This window comes from Hetaerina americana, unplaced genomic scaffold, assembly GCF_022747635.1.
Source record: "Hetaerina americana unplaced genomic scaffold, ioHetAmer1.1.p SCAF_4, whole genome shotgun sequence".
Lineage (NCBI taxonomy): Eukaryota > Metazoa > Arthropoda > Insecta > Odonata > Calopterygidae > Hetaerina > Hetaerina americana.
This window is the reverse complement of record NW_027286985.1, coordinates 29877438-29895340: the sequence shown is the minus strand read 5'-3', so window position 1 is coordinate 29895340 and position 17903 is coordinate 29877438. Positions and strand designations below refer to the sequence as shown.

Genomic DNA, 17903 nt, shown 5'->3' with positions numbered 1-17903 from the left:
TTACGGTTATTAACATTATATTTTGGGTAATGGAGAAATTTTAACGGATTTAACTTGTATGGGCAAACCTAGCATAAAATCTATTTTAGAATTTTTTTATTCGTCCAGTATAGAATCCATTAATTCATTAAGAGAGGAATTCATTCATTGGGACTATACGAGTGTAAAAGTTGCAGATCGTGTTTATTACTTTAAAAGTAGGAAGTTTTGATTTATGTTCTGACTTTATAATTACTCTTAATTCTGATCCTTCGAAATGATGCATATCTTTTGCATGAAGGTCACGCTAATATCACTGCAAAAGCGTATACGTACCCAGAGTTGAGATTTTGGGAAATTTTACTCGGTCGCGAAAAATAATGTCTTTCAGTGAATACTGAATCTATTTTTTTCTGTCATATTTAACCGAAACGCCAAAATATGTTAGCCAACAATGCATACATAGATTAGATGCTTTGATACTGAATTTAAGGAAATGAAATACTATGTGAGTAGCCTTTAATCTTGATTTTGTAGCCCTCAGTGCCAATTGCTGAAAACAAAAGTCAAATTAGACAAATCTCTGAAATAAACACTGTAACTCTAGCATAGAGCATTTTTAAAACCGCTCAGAGAAATTTCAACGTTAAGAATGCTGTAAAAATATGTTTTTTAACCTTTACCTCGGGAAACTACAATGGTTTTCAAATTGGCTTTTACTCGTAAGGACAGTCACCTGTAGCCACGCATCCTTTTTTAAGATACGAGAAAAATATGATTATACTATCTAATTCTGCCACTTTTAGTTTCTTTTCCCATCCATAAAATAAGAATGAATGCCAGTTCGATTAAATCCACCCCCAAAAGCCACGTGACGATTTGCCAGTTTAATGGTGCGAGAGTATGTTTCAAGAAAAAAGGGGTCCCAGATGATGCTTATGTTCAGAAGCACTTTGCTATTGGCTTCAGATTGGGCGTTCCCTGGAGTTCATTGATTGAATCAGCCATCGACAGCTTTTTAAGTTTCATAACAGTTTCCTTAAAGTTGGAGAAAAACTCTTTCAAATGTTAATTTCGTATATTTTTGGGTGCCTCGCAAATTAAAGCTACAGTCGGTAGAATCACCTCTTTTTTGGAATCGGTGGACATTATTTAGAATATATTTCAAATTTTTAGTAGCCATTCGAATTTTAGAAAGTCTTTATATTGTTAACATTCACGTTCAACAGTAACGAAGCAATGGGTATGTATTGTTTTCAATAAGGTCTCTACCTTCTTATTTATTAGGTGTCTAACAGAACAAAACAATATACTTCATTCAATGGTGGGTTCACTTTCCAGGGAAAATTAAATGGATATTTTTATTACTAAGCGACTTTTAGATTAAGGTTTCTACTTTTCAGTCAAATTGAGAACCTCTTAGCATGTGGTCAAACTAGTTCTTAAAATATGTCCAAATTTCACACTGAGTGACAGTGTACTATTCCATAACTATTGCCTGTAATTACCAGATATCATCACTCAAATTCTTTGGCAGAACTAAAAGCCATTAAAGTGTTGAACACACTTTGTGGAGAACTTTTCGTTTCCTTTTAAAGCTATCTTCTCTGATTCTTATTCAAATCAAACTACTTACATGTCCACTTTAAATCAAAGCTGTTCATCTATCCTGCACAGAATATTGATAAATACCCGGAAGACACTCATAACTCAATTTAGTTGTAACTTAATTATTTGTAATTGTCAGAATTATCAATTAATGATTAACGTGCATAATTTTTTGTCTGCATTGAGTGAATCATATTTATCTTGGTTTTTGACCATTTATTTTCCTTTCTCTCTCATTTTTTCACAGAAATTGGCCATATTTCCGTTTTGAGTAGGTGAGTACCATTTTTTTCCCAAGTTTCAGATTTGTCTACGTTTTAGCAAAGGTACCATTTTTCCGGCATCTTATCAAACTGTAAAATATTTTCAAAGATTATTTAATGATAACCTAATATCAAATTCACATCATGAACGAAGGCACCACTCATTAGTGTAATCAGTTGTAGCGGTGTATCGATGAAGTTCTACAATTACAATTTCTTATTAATTGGAGGTCTTCCCTGTTCGGCACTGCATTAAGGTTCATCAGTCAATGGACTTTTGAGGATAGAGAGCAATAATGCCGCGTCATTTAATTTGCAGGAGAAAAAATACAGGCGTAATTTAATTTGCAGGAGAGCCGAAGTTGGCGTTTCTGTTGGGGGTCCGTTGTGTGGCCTTCGTTACTCTTCTTCCCGTGTTTTAATTTTAGCATTCATTTTCCCCGAGTTCATACACTTTTATTTTATAACTTCGAATGCAGAACCCCGATTTTAAAACTCGATGCACACTCAGCATTGATCTCCGAAAATGATTTATAAATCCCAGGCAAGTTGCGTAGCGATAAAATCATACGTATCGCTGTAAAGTCGTTGTTATCAGTTTTTTGTTGAAGTTAAATGGCCTTAAGTAAGTTACATGAAACGCAATCAGGCTAAGTAAACCGCTGAGTACGTTTCGTGCATTTAATGTAAGCAATTAGCATGCTTTAAAATAATTGGATTGCTATTTACGAAGCATTTGTCTCTATTTTATTAAGCATTTACGAGTAGTGCTCCATTTCCTCGAACTATTTTTATAATAATGCCATGAAATGTTTTAATTTAAAGTCATCTCTCAAATTAAAACTGAAATTAAAAGAATATAAACCATAACCAAAGCCTTGGTTGGGTTACCAGCGGAAGAGTAACTGGGTTCGCCCCTGAGAAATTACTAGCTTGCGAAACTTATCACAATCAGTCGCTTAATATCAAAGGATGACGTGTGTTGCAATGCTTTCGTTCGTGAGAAACACTTGAAAACTGACTGACAGAAAGTTAGTTTCAACAGATCACTTAACTATATCAACTGAATGAGGATTGAAAACACGTATACGAGGACTGAAAATTAAGTTATGAGACTGATTTTATTTTAATTTTTTTCAGTCGAATATAATTACAATTTATATTGTCACCCTCAAAATAACTTCCTTCTGAAGCCTTACAGTGCTGAAGACGGCTCTTCCACTCCTCATAGCAGTGCTGCATCTACTGGAGTAGCCTTCAACTGGTCGGTTACAGCCGTTTGAATGTTTTTGACTCCCAAAATGAGTTCCCTTGAGGTGATTTTTCAACTTCGGGAAGAGAAAAAAGTCACAAGGACTCAAGTCAAGCGAATAAGGAGGCCGAGAAGCCACAGAAATGTTTCACTGGCCAAAAACTACTGGTCCTTTTGTCTTGTGAAGGGTTTTTTGGGACCATTTTTCTGCAGTTCTCATCCCAATATTCTTTGGTCAAAATCTGATGAACGGTGGTGTGAGTCAAATTTAACTCTTTCCCGATCATTGTGAATGTCAACCGACGATCTGAACGCACAAGATCCCAGATTCTGTCGACATTTCCATCGTTTCAGGCTTTCCGCTTCGTGGTTTATTTTCACACGACTCTCTTCCTTCTAAAAATACCTTAAACCACCGAAAAACCTGAGCTCTTGACAAAACACTATTTCCGTAGGCCTGCTGAAGTTTAGCAAGAGTTTCCGTTGCACTGTGCCCAAGTCTGAAGCAAAATCTGATGGCACACCGTTGCTCGAAATTGATACCACTCATTTTTAAAACACAATAGAAAAAACTGTTTCACAAAAAAATCGCCGCGGACAACCAAATGACTCCAGCGAGTTAAAACCCGTACTAAAGGTGGATCACATGTTCCCCTGCCGCCCCTCCAAGCCCAGAGCCTCCAGTGTCGCCAGGTCGAACGCTACGTTGCCAGTCCAATTACTTAATTTACAGACCTCGTTTTTCTTTCGAGGCTATTTTCAAATGTAAGAAAGTTATATTATTGGACTCATTTACTGGTTACCATGAAGAGAGCCGAGTGTCCCCATGGCATTTGATGAATGCAGGAGAAACAGCGCCGGCAGGATAACCATTATTTTCTTGAGGGGAGGAAGGGGAGTTAAGTTTCGGAAAAAAGGACGAGAGCCAACTTGTAGTTTCTTGGAATGAGGAGGGTTGAAGTGTTGAGTCAAAAGCAGGCGGTGGGAGTAATTGGGGGGGAGGGCGGAACAGTCGGAGGAGCGGGAGAGGCTATTGAGTTCACAGGGCCGGCAGTTCCTGTTGCGAGTACGTTGGGTTGGCTTTGGCGGAGGAAGTTTTCTGGCAGACCTGAATGTTTGGCATCCTCCATAGCTGACGGTGTGGTTTTGCCTACGGTGGACCTGCATCCGGATGCTTGGTAAACGCAGACGAGGGGTTACTCTAACCGCATTTCACACAATTAAGTGTCAAAAAAGAGTACTTTTTAGTGCGTCCAAGCCTTAGGTACTTTAGGTGCATAATAGAGCTGGAGGAACATTTCCGAGGGGAAAACGTGACGCCGATACCCGTTAAGAATTAGAGGCCAATGACATATTCATCCGGTCAGGATCAAAATCGATGACAAAATGAAGGGTACGCTTAGAATAATTATGGACGGCAGTGACGTCGCCCTGCCGTTTTAAGCCTAAAGATTTCGTTGATTGGTTCCTAGTGACTGGTGATTCGGGGAAACTATGTGAAATGAGATTTCATTTGAGGTCGGAAAAAAATTGGATAAGATCCACAAGTTTGCTAAATTTTTGTTGCTGGATAGAGCAAATGTATCTCCTGGATGAATAAAATCTCTGGATGATGAATCTCCTGGATAAATCTGAAGCTTAAAGAAGAAAAACATCTTTGAATTGATGGAAAATGAAAAAGCCAGCGGCGTGAAAACGCGACAGGGAACTGATAATCCTGAGAAGAAGCCAGCATGACGCCACAGGGACTGAATGTTTTGGTGCACTAAGCTAAGCTTCTGCCACTTCCTCGGGGATAAAACACTCCCAAGGATTCCGGCACAAGGCTTAAAAGCGAAGTTACCCCAACAATATGTAACACAAGGTGCCTATGATGCTTTGAATTTCCGAAAGGATACTTCTAAATTACATAGGATACAATCAAAATGTATTAATCCGTTTCGTAAATTTCCAAAAGACTTTTAACAGAATGAATGGGTGGATTTAATTGATGTGTTGAAGGAAATATAAGTAGATTTGGAGGAATAGGAGACATCCATATGCTGTACCTGTCTCAGACTGCTCAGGTGCGAGTGGCGGATGGAAAATCCGAATGGGCAGCGTTAGGGAGAGGATTAAGGCAGGGTTTTCCATTATCGCCGATGCCATTCAATGTATGTGCGAAGGGAATGATTAAAAAGGCGTGGGCAGAACTGGAGATAGGAATGAAAGTTGTTGTACAATTCATAAAATCAGTTAGGTTTACGGATAGTCAGGCTTTACATTAGTTTGCTGGTCCACCAAGGGGTTACAAGTATTGCTGAGCGGATTTACAAGTCAGTGCGATATGTATGGAATAAAAATTAATGTAAACAAAACAATGGTATCACGGTTTTAGAGAAATAGAAACACTAGTATAATATTAAAAAAGGAGTTCATAAATGAGAGCAGGTGAAACAGTTCACCTATCTCGGAAATGTTTAGGATCAAAATACCAAAGTAGTTGGGATATACGTAAGGAGAAGAATTATGTTAGACAAAGAAGCTGTCACAAAGAGGAAGGAATTGATAACAGGGACGTTGACAAAGGTGTTAAGAAACGGCTCATCAAAACTTTGGCATGGAGCGTGGTTTTGTACGCCGCGAAACTATGCTCATATAAGCAAGACGTCAGGTGGAGGCTTTTGAAATGTGGGTGTAGAGGACGGAAAAGGGGAACTGGACTGAAAGGAAAATAAACGAGGAAGTGCTAGGTATGGTGAGGGAGGAGAGGGGATTATTGGGAGAAATTCAAAGGAGCTAGAGAAGATGGATACAGAGCATATTGATTGACAATGGGATGTTGAAGACTGTGATAGAGGGGAAATGTTAGACAAGCGAGGAAGGGGCAGGAATAGGATAGCATATTGGACGATATGAAAGAAGGAATTATTCTCTTTGTATGCGGAATTGAAAAGGATCTTACTTTAGTGTTGGTTGTCAGGTTCTTTTTTTTGTTAGGAAATTGAAGGGACTAATCGATGTACCGTTGTCTAGCATGTTTACATATCAAACCTTAACCAGTAGAATATCAAAATAACAAATTCGAAAATACGAACATAACTATTCTTCCTGAATGCTATTTCAAAGTTGCTTCTCCGATTTAAAATACATGCTTGTCATTGGAATCATTCCTCGCTTTTTCTCGCCAATTTATGTAAAAATAAGGGGTTCTATTAAATTTTTTAATTCAACCTTCATTAGAGAAAATTGCATGGATCTCCAACCTCTCGTGCCCTGAGTCTCTGTAATATATAAACCATCGACCGAGAAAGTTGTGACCGTAGATATTAGATGAAGCATTCACCGGTGGTAAAAGTAATATTTATCAAAAGTGCAGATACAAGGCATCCGTAGTGTCCTGAAATAAACAAAATTAGAAAGTTTAAAACTGTCCTTTCACAAACAAAGTTGAATGTCGCTGACGCTTGCAGCGTATGCATAACCCTACGCACGCACCCAGTGGCGGTCACACCATCCAAAGGACATTCGAGAACAAATGTCCATGTCTCCGCCAGGTAAACATGTAGGCATTTTATCTTGTGTAATTTCCCACCCCGTAAACACCAGGCCAATTCGCCCCTTTGCTCACGCGATCATTTTTGTTTGCAGAACTGGTAAATCTAATTTAGTACCTCCTTTTCGTTACCTTATTTTTACACCATGATATTTCTGTGCAAGAATATATGTATGTAATAAGAATGTTCGTATGGATGACTATTTGGGCCCCGATAAACTTATAAGTTGGGGAATTGGCAGTTATTAGCCATCATTTTTCTAACATGCGGTGACTATACATTCTTTCTCTTTAAATGTTAATGGTTATTGATTACCTTCACCTAAAGTTTATTTGTATTGGGTTTAATGTTCATGGAATTAAAAAATATATAACTTAAGCAAAGCTGATGAGTTGTGAGGGCGCGCGGATAAAAGGGCATTCTCCTCCTGCGAGCGAATGCCATTCCTGTTAACCACTAATGCGGATGAAAGTAACCAATACCCAAGTTCATGTAACCCTATAATCTTATCGGCTCTCTAATGTAGATTCCAAAGCATAAGGACGCGTGAAATAATGTCAGACCTAATGTTGTCCATTTCCCTTTCGCCCCGTATGGATCAGCTACTATTGACTCGCCGTTAGCTTTGGAAAGGCAATGGATTGTTCAAATCTTAGCGTGTTGTGAAGCTGAATGGATCAGAAACTTGGATTTTATGGATTGAAAACAAACAAAGTTTCAAGGCTTGTGCTATGAGAGTAAAACTATGCGTCGCAGAATAAATTTGGTAAGAGAAGACAAGTGAACCAAGTTCGGCAATATGGGTAAAAATAAAAAGATCGAGAAATTTAAATGAGAACTTAGAAAATAGACAAAAGAGATATAATGATGCTATAGAAAGGAGAATGTATTGTGATCAATATATAGGAGGGGAAAAAGATGTTTGAATAAGAAATGGCAGGCTAAAAAGCCCGCCGCTACATACTTTTAATTAAGCCCCCGACCGCTGCTATTAAACTGCTGTCTTTTTAATGTTGCGGCCCTTGAAATTTCACATTGTATTTATTTATTGCTCGATATATTTAATAACTCTTTTGTTAAATTTAATGTTTGATTTTTTCTTGTTTACTTTCCAAATGTTTTGTTTACAAATGTAGTAAATAATTCCAATTCGCGAAGTAACTTCTATCATTTTCCTAATTGGACCCGCAAACTCGAACTGCGATACGTGATCTGTATATCCTTCGTGCGGTTCATCAATGGCATAAGGTTGTGCATCGCTGGGATAGGTGAATACGAGGAGCTTCAGAAAGATCTGTGCACCTCAAGGTTGTCAACATTTTACTATATTATAATTTTTAAGTCATAAAGGATGCTCATTATCTTTCAGGTCCTGAAAAACTTGCCTCTACATTGTCGATAGCAAATAATAATTCCGTGATTTAATCAAGCCTTTTCAAATCGAGAAGTTTGTCGGCTATGGTCAAATAAATATAATAAAATCAAAAAGCGCAACAATGGCCTTGCCTGGCGGAAAACTACTGACTTCATTTAAAGCGCATTAATGTTTATTTTTTTACGAAGTTATAATAACTACATAACATGTTTACCTTCTAATGTGAATATGGTGAATATCTAATTGATTCAATAATTGCAATCAGGAACTTATATAAGACCTAAGACTAAAACGGCATTCGACTGTAGCGTTTACAAAGTAAGTGAACATGTTACAGGTTTACCTCTTTTTATTTTAGGCAAAAATAAAAAAGACTAGGATTTTAAATACCTTTTCACAAATTAACTAAAATTAATTGAGTTGAAGGCAAATGAAACAGAGAGCTAGGTTAACTTTGCTTGGCAACTGTTTCAATCAGCTCATCGAAAGTTTACCATATAACATTTGAAGACATTACGCAGCGGTTTTATTAATGCATGCATTTAGTAAATTCACCGGTGGTCTATTAACTTTCCCCATTTAAATTAATACGTCCGCAGGATCAGTTGATTTCAGCAACACTTTTGTATAATTTTGTTCTAAATAGAACATTAATTTTAAAATCCAAATCCACGAGCATGCCCATATAACTTCAGTGAACGCAATAGACACCTGTCTTTCATCGATGTAGGGTATGAAGAAAGCATTCCCAAAATATTTCCAGATCTAGGACCTTGGCAAACTACGTTCTTGGAGTCCATATTCCAAGGGTCGCCTGAAAGAGTTTTTGGGCCGAAGTACCAGAGCCCTTCTCCCCATTATTAGGAAGGAATCTTTTAAGCAGTAGAATACCGACTCGAAATACTAGCACCCTCCAACCTTTGGTTTTTTAGGCAAACACCTCAATATGACCTCATTACTGACGTCTTTATCCACTGTGAGTTGGTTTCCTGTGCGGCAGATCACTTCGCTTAAAAGGTGGAGATTAGAGTAAGTGGGGATAAAAGCTGCTGCGCCCTTATACCGCAGAACGTCCATATCGTGCTAATTCGGAAGGAAAAGGAAAACGCTAGTTTGGTGGCCTACTTCCTGGGGCTGACTGAATTATTTTGCCCCCAGTAATTTCCCGGTGAGTCATGGATTGATACTTATTTCAGTTATCGGTATAATTTGATTAGTATTGATGAGAAAATAAAAAATTCTGGATCGCCACATCATAAGTGCTTTTTTGTTTCTTTTCTTTTAATAAACAGTTAAAGCCTTCCCTTTTGATCTGCCTCTTGCTGAAATCTAGTTTCAAATTTTATGTGAGAAAGGACTCATGTGCATTATATTGAAGTACTAAATGCGATTATGTATTTAGATCTCAAATAATAATGTCTGGAATGAAAAAATACGAGTACTTATGTAGCATACACATGTTAACACTGTGAATAACTCTAAAGCATTTAATGAGCATATCAATTTTTCAAAATCATTGGTACTAAGAGACACTAATCCAGTTGGTAGAGTGCAGAGCTACTAAATAACTGGCTTAATTCTGGACAATGCCTCTAGGCACCCTCAGCTTCATCCAAGCTTAGTGATTTTTCGGTTGCTAGATCTTCCCAGGAAACCACAGGAAGCACATTGAAAGAAACTACCACCCCAACCATGATGAGTGTGTTTCACACACCATATAGAGCGTAAGTATTAGATATGCTCTATTCACACCTATTAAGTCATACTCCAAATTGATTACTGTGGTTGGTTCTTGGTAGTATTCCTTACTAAACACATCCTGCCCTTGTGCAATGCATTGGTTGGTTAATGTCAAGTAATAATTCTACTTTTCCACACAGCTAATACCCTTAATTTTTAAGATATAATTAAAAAAGCAAAACTAGAATGCCCTACTTGTCTTCTATCAACTTTACCTAAGATGCAAAGAACTTGCTGTGTTGTCCTTGAGCATTCAATGAAGTAACATGATATCAATGAAGTATACAAGTATATTTTCTTCATTTTTCAAAATTGTTTGGCTGAAATTAGGACTTTTACTAGTAATACAGTACATAGACACCATTTTAAACATTTTAATACATGCATTTCCTTTAAGCACCTTAATGCCTTGTTGCTTCAAACAAATACAGTCAACCTCTAATGCAGCATATAGGTACTTTTTTATGGGCCCATTTTGATGATTTCACACCTTTGAACAACATTTTGATTTATTTTCTGCGTACACATAAATATTGAAAAAAGTAGCAAAATTGTGTTTCATGGAACTTTAACTATTTTATTTAATTAATGTTTTAGACAAGTAAGGGACATTAATTTCAATATTTCTTCAATGTTCTTTTCCGTGGGCTGGTACCTATATTACCAGAAAGCAGGGCAAACCTCTGGGTATACAACTTCTTTTGCTAACTTCTGTATTTAGTCCCTCTGTGATGTTTTATTAGAGTACACATCTTTGTGTATGACCCATTTGGTGAGTGCTTAAACATATTCTAATATATATATATATGAGTCTGCAGTCACACTCATCTGAGTGTGACTGCAGTCATATTACCACAACTCAAGTCAATGTTCCAAAGAATTCAAAACTGTGAAAAAGGGTCTAACCTTAGTTGACATTTGTCACTGAATGGTTAAAATGTAAAACTCAGATCTTCAACTATAATATACGAGTCTGAGAATACTTGCATGAAATGACATGCAAAGCAATAGGGATTTATAAATAACAATACCTAAATATAGGACCAATCAAAATAACTACCACAGCCATCATAAGAAAATTTTTTAAAATGGCATTCAAAATTCAAGTTAGGTGCCACAACTTTTTTCAATTAACTGTAACCACTTTTTCTTAATGGTAGTATTGAAAAAAAATGAAAAATCTCACAAAAAGTTTTTTCCAGGGTCAAAAAATTTAAATTGGTTTGAAGGAAAAACAAAATCAAGAGTAGTCTAAATGGCTATGCCTGGATATTCTAGTGTTAAGCCAGTGGGGGATGTATGTTCTAGTTAAATATTCTTTATACCAAAAAAATACTCCTATGCCAAGGTCAACTATTCTAAAGTTTGGTGCTTCCTCCCAAAGTTTCATGTTACATGTTTATGTAGTGGTTTAGACGGCACTGATGGTATAAGTTGGCACCCTGGAAGATATTCTATGCATCTTAAAAAAGCAGCTATCTCAAAGATCTCATTTCTTTAAAAAATACTAACTATATGCAACAAGTGTAAAAATCATTTGCATTGACCGGGATTCAAACCTGTATCCCAGTCAAGGCGAATGAATATTACACCTTGAAATTATTGCATTGTAATGCAAATTAGCGAATGACAGTGTTTGAAGTAAGTTCCCTATATGTTTAAAATGGTACTGCTTATGTATCTATGGTTGCTATGGAATAGATTCATATGATATTGAAAGCAGAATAATTCAATAACAAATGACTACTATCTCAAAAAACATGCGTTTACAAACAAGAAAACAATACATGAAAAACTCATTGTGAATGTTGGCATTATCTAGAACAGAAATAAAGACAGTTATAGGTATGGGCTAAAGAGGAAATATAGATATAATATTTTGAATTTTGAGACTGGAGATGATTTCAATATGCAACAAAGTCTAATATGTTGTTCAATCTTTCAGATAAACCTGACATTATGGTTGCTGTGAATGATAATTTTTAATGAACTTAATTAAGCCTGATTGGTGTAACATACATATACCATAACACAAAGGTCATTTGTTCATTTCTTTAAGGATTATTTGAACCATCCTCATAATTTTCATGTGGCAATAGTCAATCCAATATTTTATTTCTTCACCTTATTCCTTACTCAATATTTCAGGTTAAATTACTGCCATATTTTCATCACTCTTCACAAAAATGGAATTATTCACAAAAGATGATTTGAATGCCATGATTTCAGCAGCAATGATGTCACCTAATTTCAAAGTAATAGAGTACAAATTTGATAGCGTTTATAACTTTGGAAACACAAAAATGGGAAGACACTGCCGATTAATGGTAATTGTTGAGTATCCTGATGATGTAAGGCGCACACACTCATTTTTTTCCAAATTTGTTCCTGAAATTGAAGAATATAAGAACTTTGTGAGAGTTAATGACTGCTTTGGGAAGGAAGCATACTTTTATTCACACATTGCCTCAATAATGAAGACATTGTTACCTTCTGAAATACCTCTCCCGATTCCAATGTGTTATTTTGCTCGAGGAGGAAGTAGAGAATCGGTGTCATTGCAGCCCTGCCCAAATTTTGAAGCAAGTGCCATCATTCTTCAGGATCTGCTCCCTTTAGGCTACCAACCGATGGACATGTGGACACTCTTAGATCTCTCACACTGCCGGATAGTCATGAGAGCACTTGCAATATTTCATGGTGGTTCAGTTCTCCTCCAGCAGTCTAAGTCAGAATCATTAGAATATGAGGGAGAAAATGAAGCCATCATTTTGGTGAATGAGAGTGTGTTTATCTCAGATGAAGAGTCACTATCAAACAAAATTCTTCATGCTTGTTCAGAAACCACTGCTTCTGTCATATGCCAAATTTGGCCAATTATGTACCCTAAAGAAAGGTCTTATAATAAGCTTTTACATGCCATATGGAATAGCTGGAAGAATGTGTTTAGTATGCTGCATACTGTGAATAGGCACAAAAGAGTTATTTGTCATGGTGAATTATGTGGTAATAATATACTCTTTGCTTATGAAAGGGAGCATCATGGAGGAAGAAAGCCAGTTGATGTTAAATTTGTTGACATGCAGTTGCTTAGATATGCTCCACCAATTACAGATATACTAATGTTTCTACATGTTTGCACAAGACGCATGTTTCGCCATGAGCATCTCTCCAATCTCCTATCTTATTATCACATTGAGTTTGTCAGAGCTGTATCTCCAAAAGTAGCTAATAAAACACTGCCACTTGAAGCACTTAAAACTAGTGTGGAAGACATGCGGGAGTTTGGATTAATGGCTGCCATTTACTTGCTTCCAAAATGTTTGGCATATCGCCCTGCTAGAAGATCTGCTGAATTTCATTTTAGTCCTGAAAGATTTGGTAATTTTAGTTCACCACGTGAAAGTCATTTTTCCAAAAGATATAGCTTAAATGATGCTGAACAATATTACCAGAATAATTCACAAGTGCTATTTGAAAACCAAGCCCCAAGAATTTTGGAGAGAATGGAAGAAAATCGCTCATTCAAAATTCGACTGATTGAGGCATATGAAGAATATTTAGAGTTTATTGGCTTGTGGAAAAATCCACTGTCAAGCCAATGACCTTCAAGTTGAATTCATAAAACCACTATCATTGCAATTGAAAAATATACATGTATATATTTTTTTTCTTTGTTGTTCATAAATAGCGTTGAAAATACAATTCCATGTGGAGACATTGATCATTTTTCAAGGCTTGCGTTCTCTATTTTTCAAATGTACTGGTAAAGCCCAAAGGCACCCTGAAGCAGGGAGGAATGATTACTTCAAGACGTTGAGTAGGGTGTCAGGAACTCCCAGTGGTGCAAAACTTTTCATCTATTTTACTACAGCAGTTACCTGTGCTAGAGTTACATCTTTTTAGCATTAAAAAATTCCCAAGTGATTTCATTTATTAAATATTTAGAACGCATTTTGTATATAACCACAATGCACTTAAAATTTCTTTGAAAAGAATTACAGCAGGTAATTTATTCAGCCAGTTTACGCTGGCATCTATATTTTTATATATTCCTAATGATACTTGCCTGAGTATTTACTTGTCATATTTGACAGAAAAAAATTTCAATTAATAATTCATGAAGACTAAACACATCATATAGCAGCATCATAAAATTCCATGAATGACTGAGATTGACTGCTGGTGAATTGAGGTAGGGTTGCCTGTCATTGCCAGGACTTTTTAACCTATATAAGGAGATTAATTATATGGTATTATGGGAAGATACTAAGCTGGGGATAAAAGTAGATAGAGAGCTGATTATGTCAACTAGGGTTGCAGATGAACAAGCAATAATTAGTTAGCCAAGGTATTGCAGTCACTATTGAGAGCTTTAAAGGAGCAATTCAATAAACATGGCACAAATATAAGCAAGAAAATTCAAGTGCTGAGGTTCTCAAGAAATAGGAAAGCTAAGTTAAACACTCTAATTCAGGTATTTTAACACCATTGAATAGGAAAATTGACATAGTAAAATGGAAGGCTTAGGAGATAAATTTGGAAGGTAAGAGAATAATTGCAAAGCTTAAAGCAGAATTTGCAAGAAGAGGGGAATCAATGATAGTTTGCCAAATATAAGTACAAAAATTTTAGTAACAACTAAAATATGGAACTCAACTCCACTCTAACCTTATATAGATCTAAAACTTGATCCTTGAGGTAAGATTATAGTATATATTAGCAGCTTTTGAGATGTTGGTATGAAGAAGAATATAGAAAATAAGTTGGACAGAGAGATAGATGCATGATGAAGCTTAAATGTGGTGAGAGATGAGAGGAAGTTAATATGTAAAATTCAAATAAGGGAGAAAAGTAGATGGGGAAATACTAAGATGTTAAATACTGTAAAAGAAACAAGAATTTTAGTTACACGTTAAAGAGCAAAGAAGAGGCTTTCTAGATTGCATGCTTAGGAAATATAAATAATGGAAGAAGGAAATAATATGGCTAAACTAAGAAAGTTCATACAAAAGGATAATTGTTAGGAACTATCTTTAATTAATATATTTTCAATAATCATATTGTGTCAGCTATCAGTAGGTAGTAATTAATATAGAAAATCCTCCTACATAAAACAGAACATTATTCTTCCCACTGTTTCCATTATCTCATTAAATCCTTTCTTTGGTTTATCATTCCCTCAACAACCATATAGTATATGCATATCCAATGTCCTTATTCCAACATTAGTATATATCTTCTAGATCTTCTCAGCTTCTGCAGGCACATCAATAGGTATTTTGAATTTGCCCTGAATTGATTTCAATCACCTCAATGCCTTTTAAGTCTCACGATCAAGTATGCCAAAGACTAAAGATATCCTCTTTTACATTATTTGTTTCTATTTAAGACTAAATTTTCTAGCCTAATATATTTACAACATAGATCCTCTATGTATTCTTTTCATTTCTTTTGAATCTTTCTGGGGTTGATCCATAATTTTCCTGCAGCATCTTTGATAGTGTCCATGGATTTCCTCTTCTTACTTAGTGCAATTTTACATTCCTATACAGCAAAACCATTCCACCCATCCTCTGTAAACTCTTCATACCCTCACCTAGCCTCAATTATGCTTCTTTTGACCCATTAGTTCCCTGTTTCTATTCATTATACAATTGTTTCTTCTTCCTAATTTTGTTTATATTGCTCTATTTCTTTCTCTTGTCCACACGTATGTATCTTCTTTTTATCTTTGCTGCAATCCTTGATTTCTTTGTCATTTTCTCACAAATTCTTCGCATAGTTTCTTTGGCAACTTTCAATATCTATTTATTGGTATATTCCCCTCTTTCTACAACTTAACCTTCATAAATACTAAATTTTACTTCATAAATGTTTCCACTGTCTGGAGGATAAATGGTACTCCTTCCTTTTCATCCCCATGAATGCTTTTACATTCCATTTCCTCATACTCTCATTTTTTCCTCTTGAATCTGCATTACAATTAATTAACACTCAAATATGATCTGAATTCACAGCAGCTCCGAGGAAACCACACCCATTAATTACCCTATTCCAAAATCTATGCCTAATCATAATATAGTCTAACTGATATATCTCTGAGTCCCTGGGCATTTTTATGTTTATGTACATCTGTTGTGGTTTCTAAACCACATGTACATCATGATTCAACAATTTCCTCTGCAGAGCTCTTTAATTTCTTCCCACGTCTGTTCCGTTTTCACTAACTGTACTCCCCTAACTCACTTCCGACCCATTTGCCTCCCATGCATTCGAATCCTCTCATCATATCAAATCTTTCCTTCAAGTGGCACATGCAATCATTTCCTCTAATTGAATGTATGTCGCCCACTGCAGTGGGCGATGGTTGCCATAATTCTTATTCTATTTGCATGTCTGTATTTACCATGAGAAGATTAGGTGTTGCCTGGTATTTTCCTCAGTTGTGTTTATAACATGACAGATGCTGCACAAATTACCTTTTGTCTGGCTTCTCCCCTATGACCTGACCCATGGGATGACTCCACCAGGAACAATTGTCCTTGCTCTTTCCTCTAGGGGTGATTAGTGTGCAAAAGACAATTCTAGCACTTTTATTGCAGACCGTGGGGAGTGGTGAATCATATCACTGGCATCATTCATTGATCAACTCAATTAAATCATATTTAATTTAAATAAGGTATTTTTTAAAAGCATTGATACAGTGACACCTTCGTTTGAAGCCTAGCTCAATAATTGCCATTGTATAAATGCTACATAGATTACTCATTTCTGGCACCTATATTCTATCTGCCTAGTATGGGCTTCATAGTTGTTAGCAATTCAATTTCAGGAACCATCAGAATGCATACGCCCTTCTATGTCATCGAAGTTCACTAATCCATGGGAGTATATAATATGTTCAATGTAAATAATAAAATATAGAACAAGAATAAGGCCAATTTTTTTCCTATCAGATAATGGGCATAATCGCAATTCATATTGTCACATATATAATTTAAGTCTCACTACCAACCAACATTAAATTTAGTGACCAAGACAGTCCTTAGGCAAAATTTGATTTTTATGTTATAATTATTTACATATGAGCACTATTTACAAGATGCTACTAATGGGTCAGATGCCAAAGATTTCCAAAGGGGATCAAGTCCCACAATCATGGTGGTATATGCACTTTCTTAACTTTCCATCGTTATTCAGCCTTAACGAAGGGTGGGCTATTTTATTGAAACATATCAAGCATGAATTTGGATGCAATTTCTCTTGGTTTTCTTCTCTACACAAAAGTGGAAACTTCGACTACCACCTCAATTTGTCATAGCTTCAATTAGCGATTTCATACCAGTTTGTAGGGGGTAGTACATTTCTAATTTAAATGTTTTTGACTTTAAGGGATGACCATAGTCGTCATTGCTTTTATTCTAAGAAAACTTCATTCTTTTTCTTCTGTACTCGATTGTACCTTTTTCACTCATGATTGGGTATCTAGCAATGAATGCAAGCCATACAAAGTATGCCATGTTAGAGGCACCACTTGTGTTTGGGTTGTTATCGCTTGTAAAATCAACTAGAAAATTGTTTCTACTCACAACTTGAAATTTTAGCATTCAGTGAAACATGGAATGAGAAGATTATTTCCACACTACTGATGAGCACTATACGTTAACCGATGAGCTTCCTTTTAACTTATAAAAACTTAGAACCATTTTTATCACTATTTTAAATTTTTTTTCTGGGAGAAACCAATTGTTGAGAAAAATTCGACTTTATTAGCAAAGTCAATCTTGAGACATTTGATTTCCTGGGCTAACTACTTGAATCTTGCATCCACAAGATAGGGGTGTAATGAAACAAATTTTTTCAGCTCAGGGTTGCTTAACCTGGGTGGAAAACAAGTAAAATTTTGGGGAAGCACATCATTGTTAAAAACTATTAGTTACATATTATAGCAGGGTGGCACTGCCTACACTTATTTTTTTTTTAACCCATTGGCTATGAAGTGCTGTTCAACTTTGCAATCGGCTGTGAAAGCAATACATTACCTAATCAATTTACAGGATGTTACCACAGCAACACTATTCCATTTACACAGATGATTCAAGATATACCATTAATATGATAGATACAATAAATAATAAGTCATGAAA

At 36.0% G+C, this 17903-nt stretch overlaps 1 protein-coding gene across 1 annotated transcript; it reads left to right on the top strand.

The window, feature by feature from the left end:
* The first annotated feature begins 11939 nt into the window (after positions 1-11939).
* LOC139692142 (uncharacterized) lies at positions 11940-13358 on the top strand. Its single transcript, XM_071590198.1, has one exon. The coding sequence runs from the start codon at positions 11940-11942 to the stop codon at positions 13356-13358; it is 1419 nt and encodes a 472-aa protein (XP_071446299.1).
* Positions 13359-17903: the final 4545 nt, after the last annotated feature.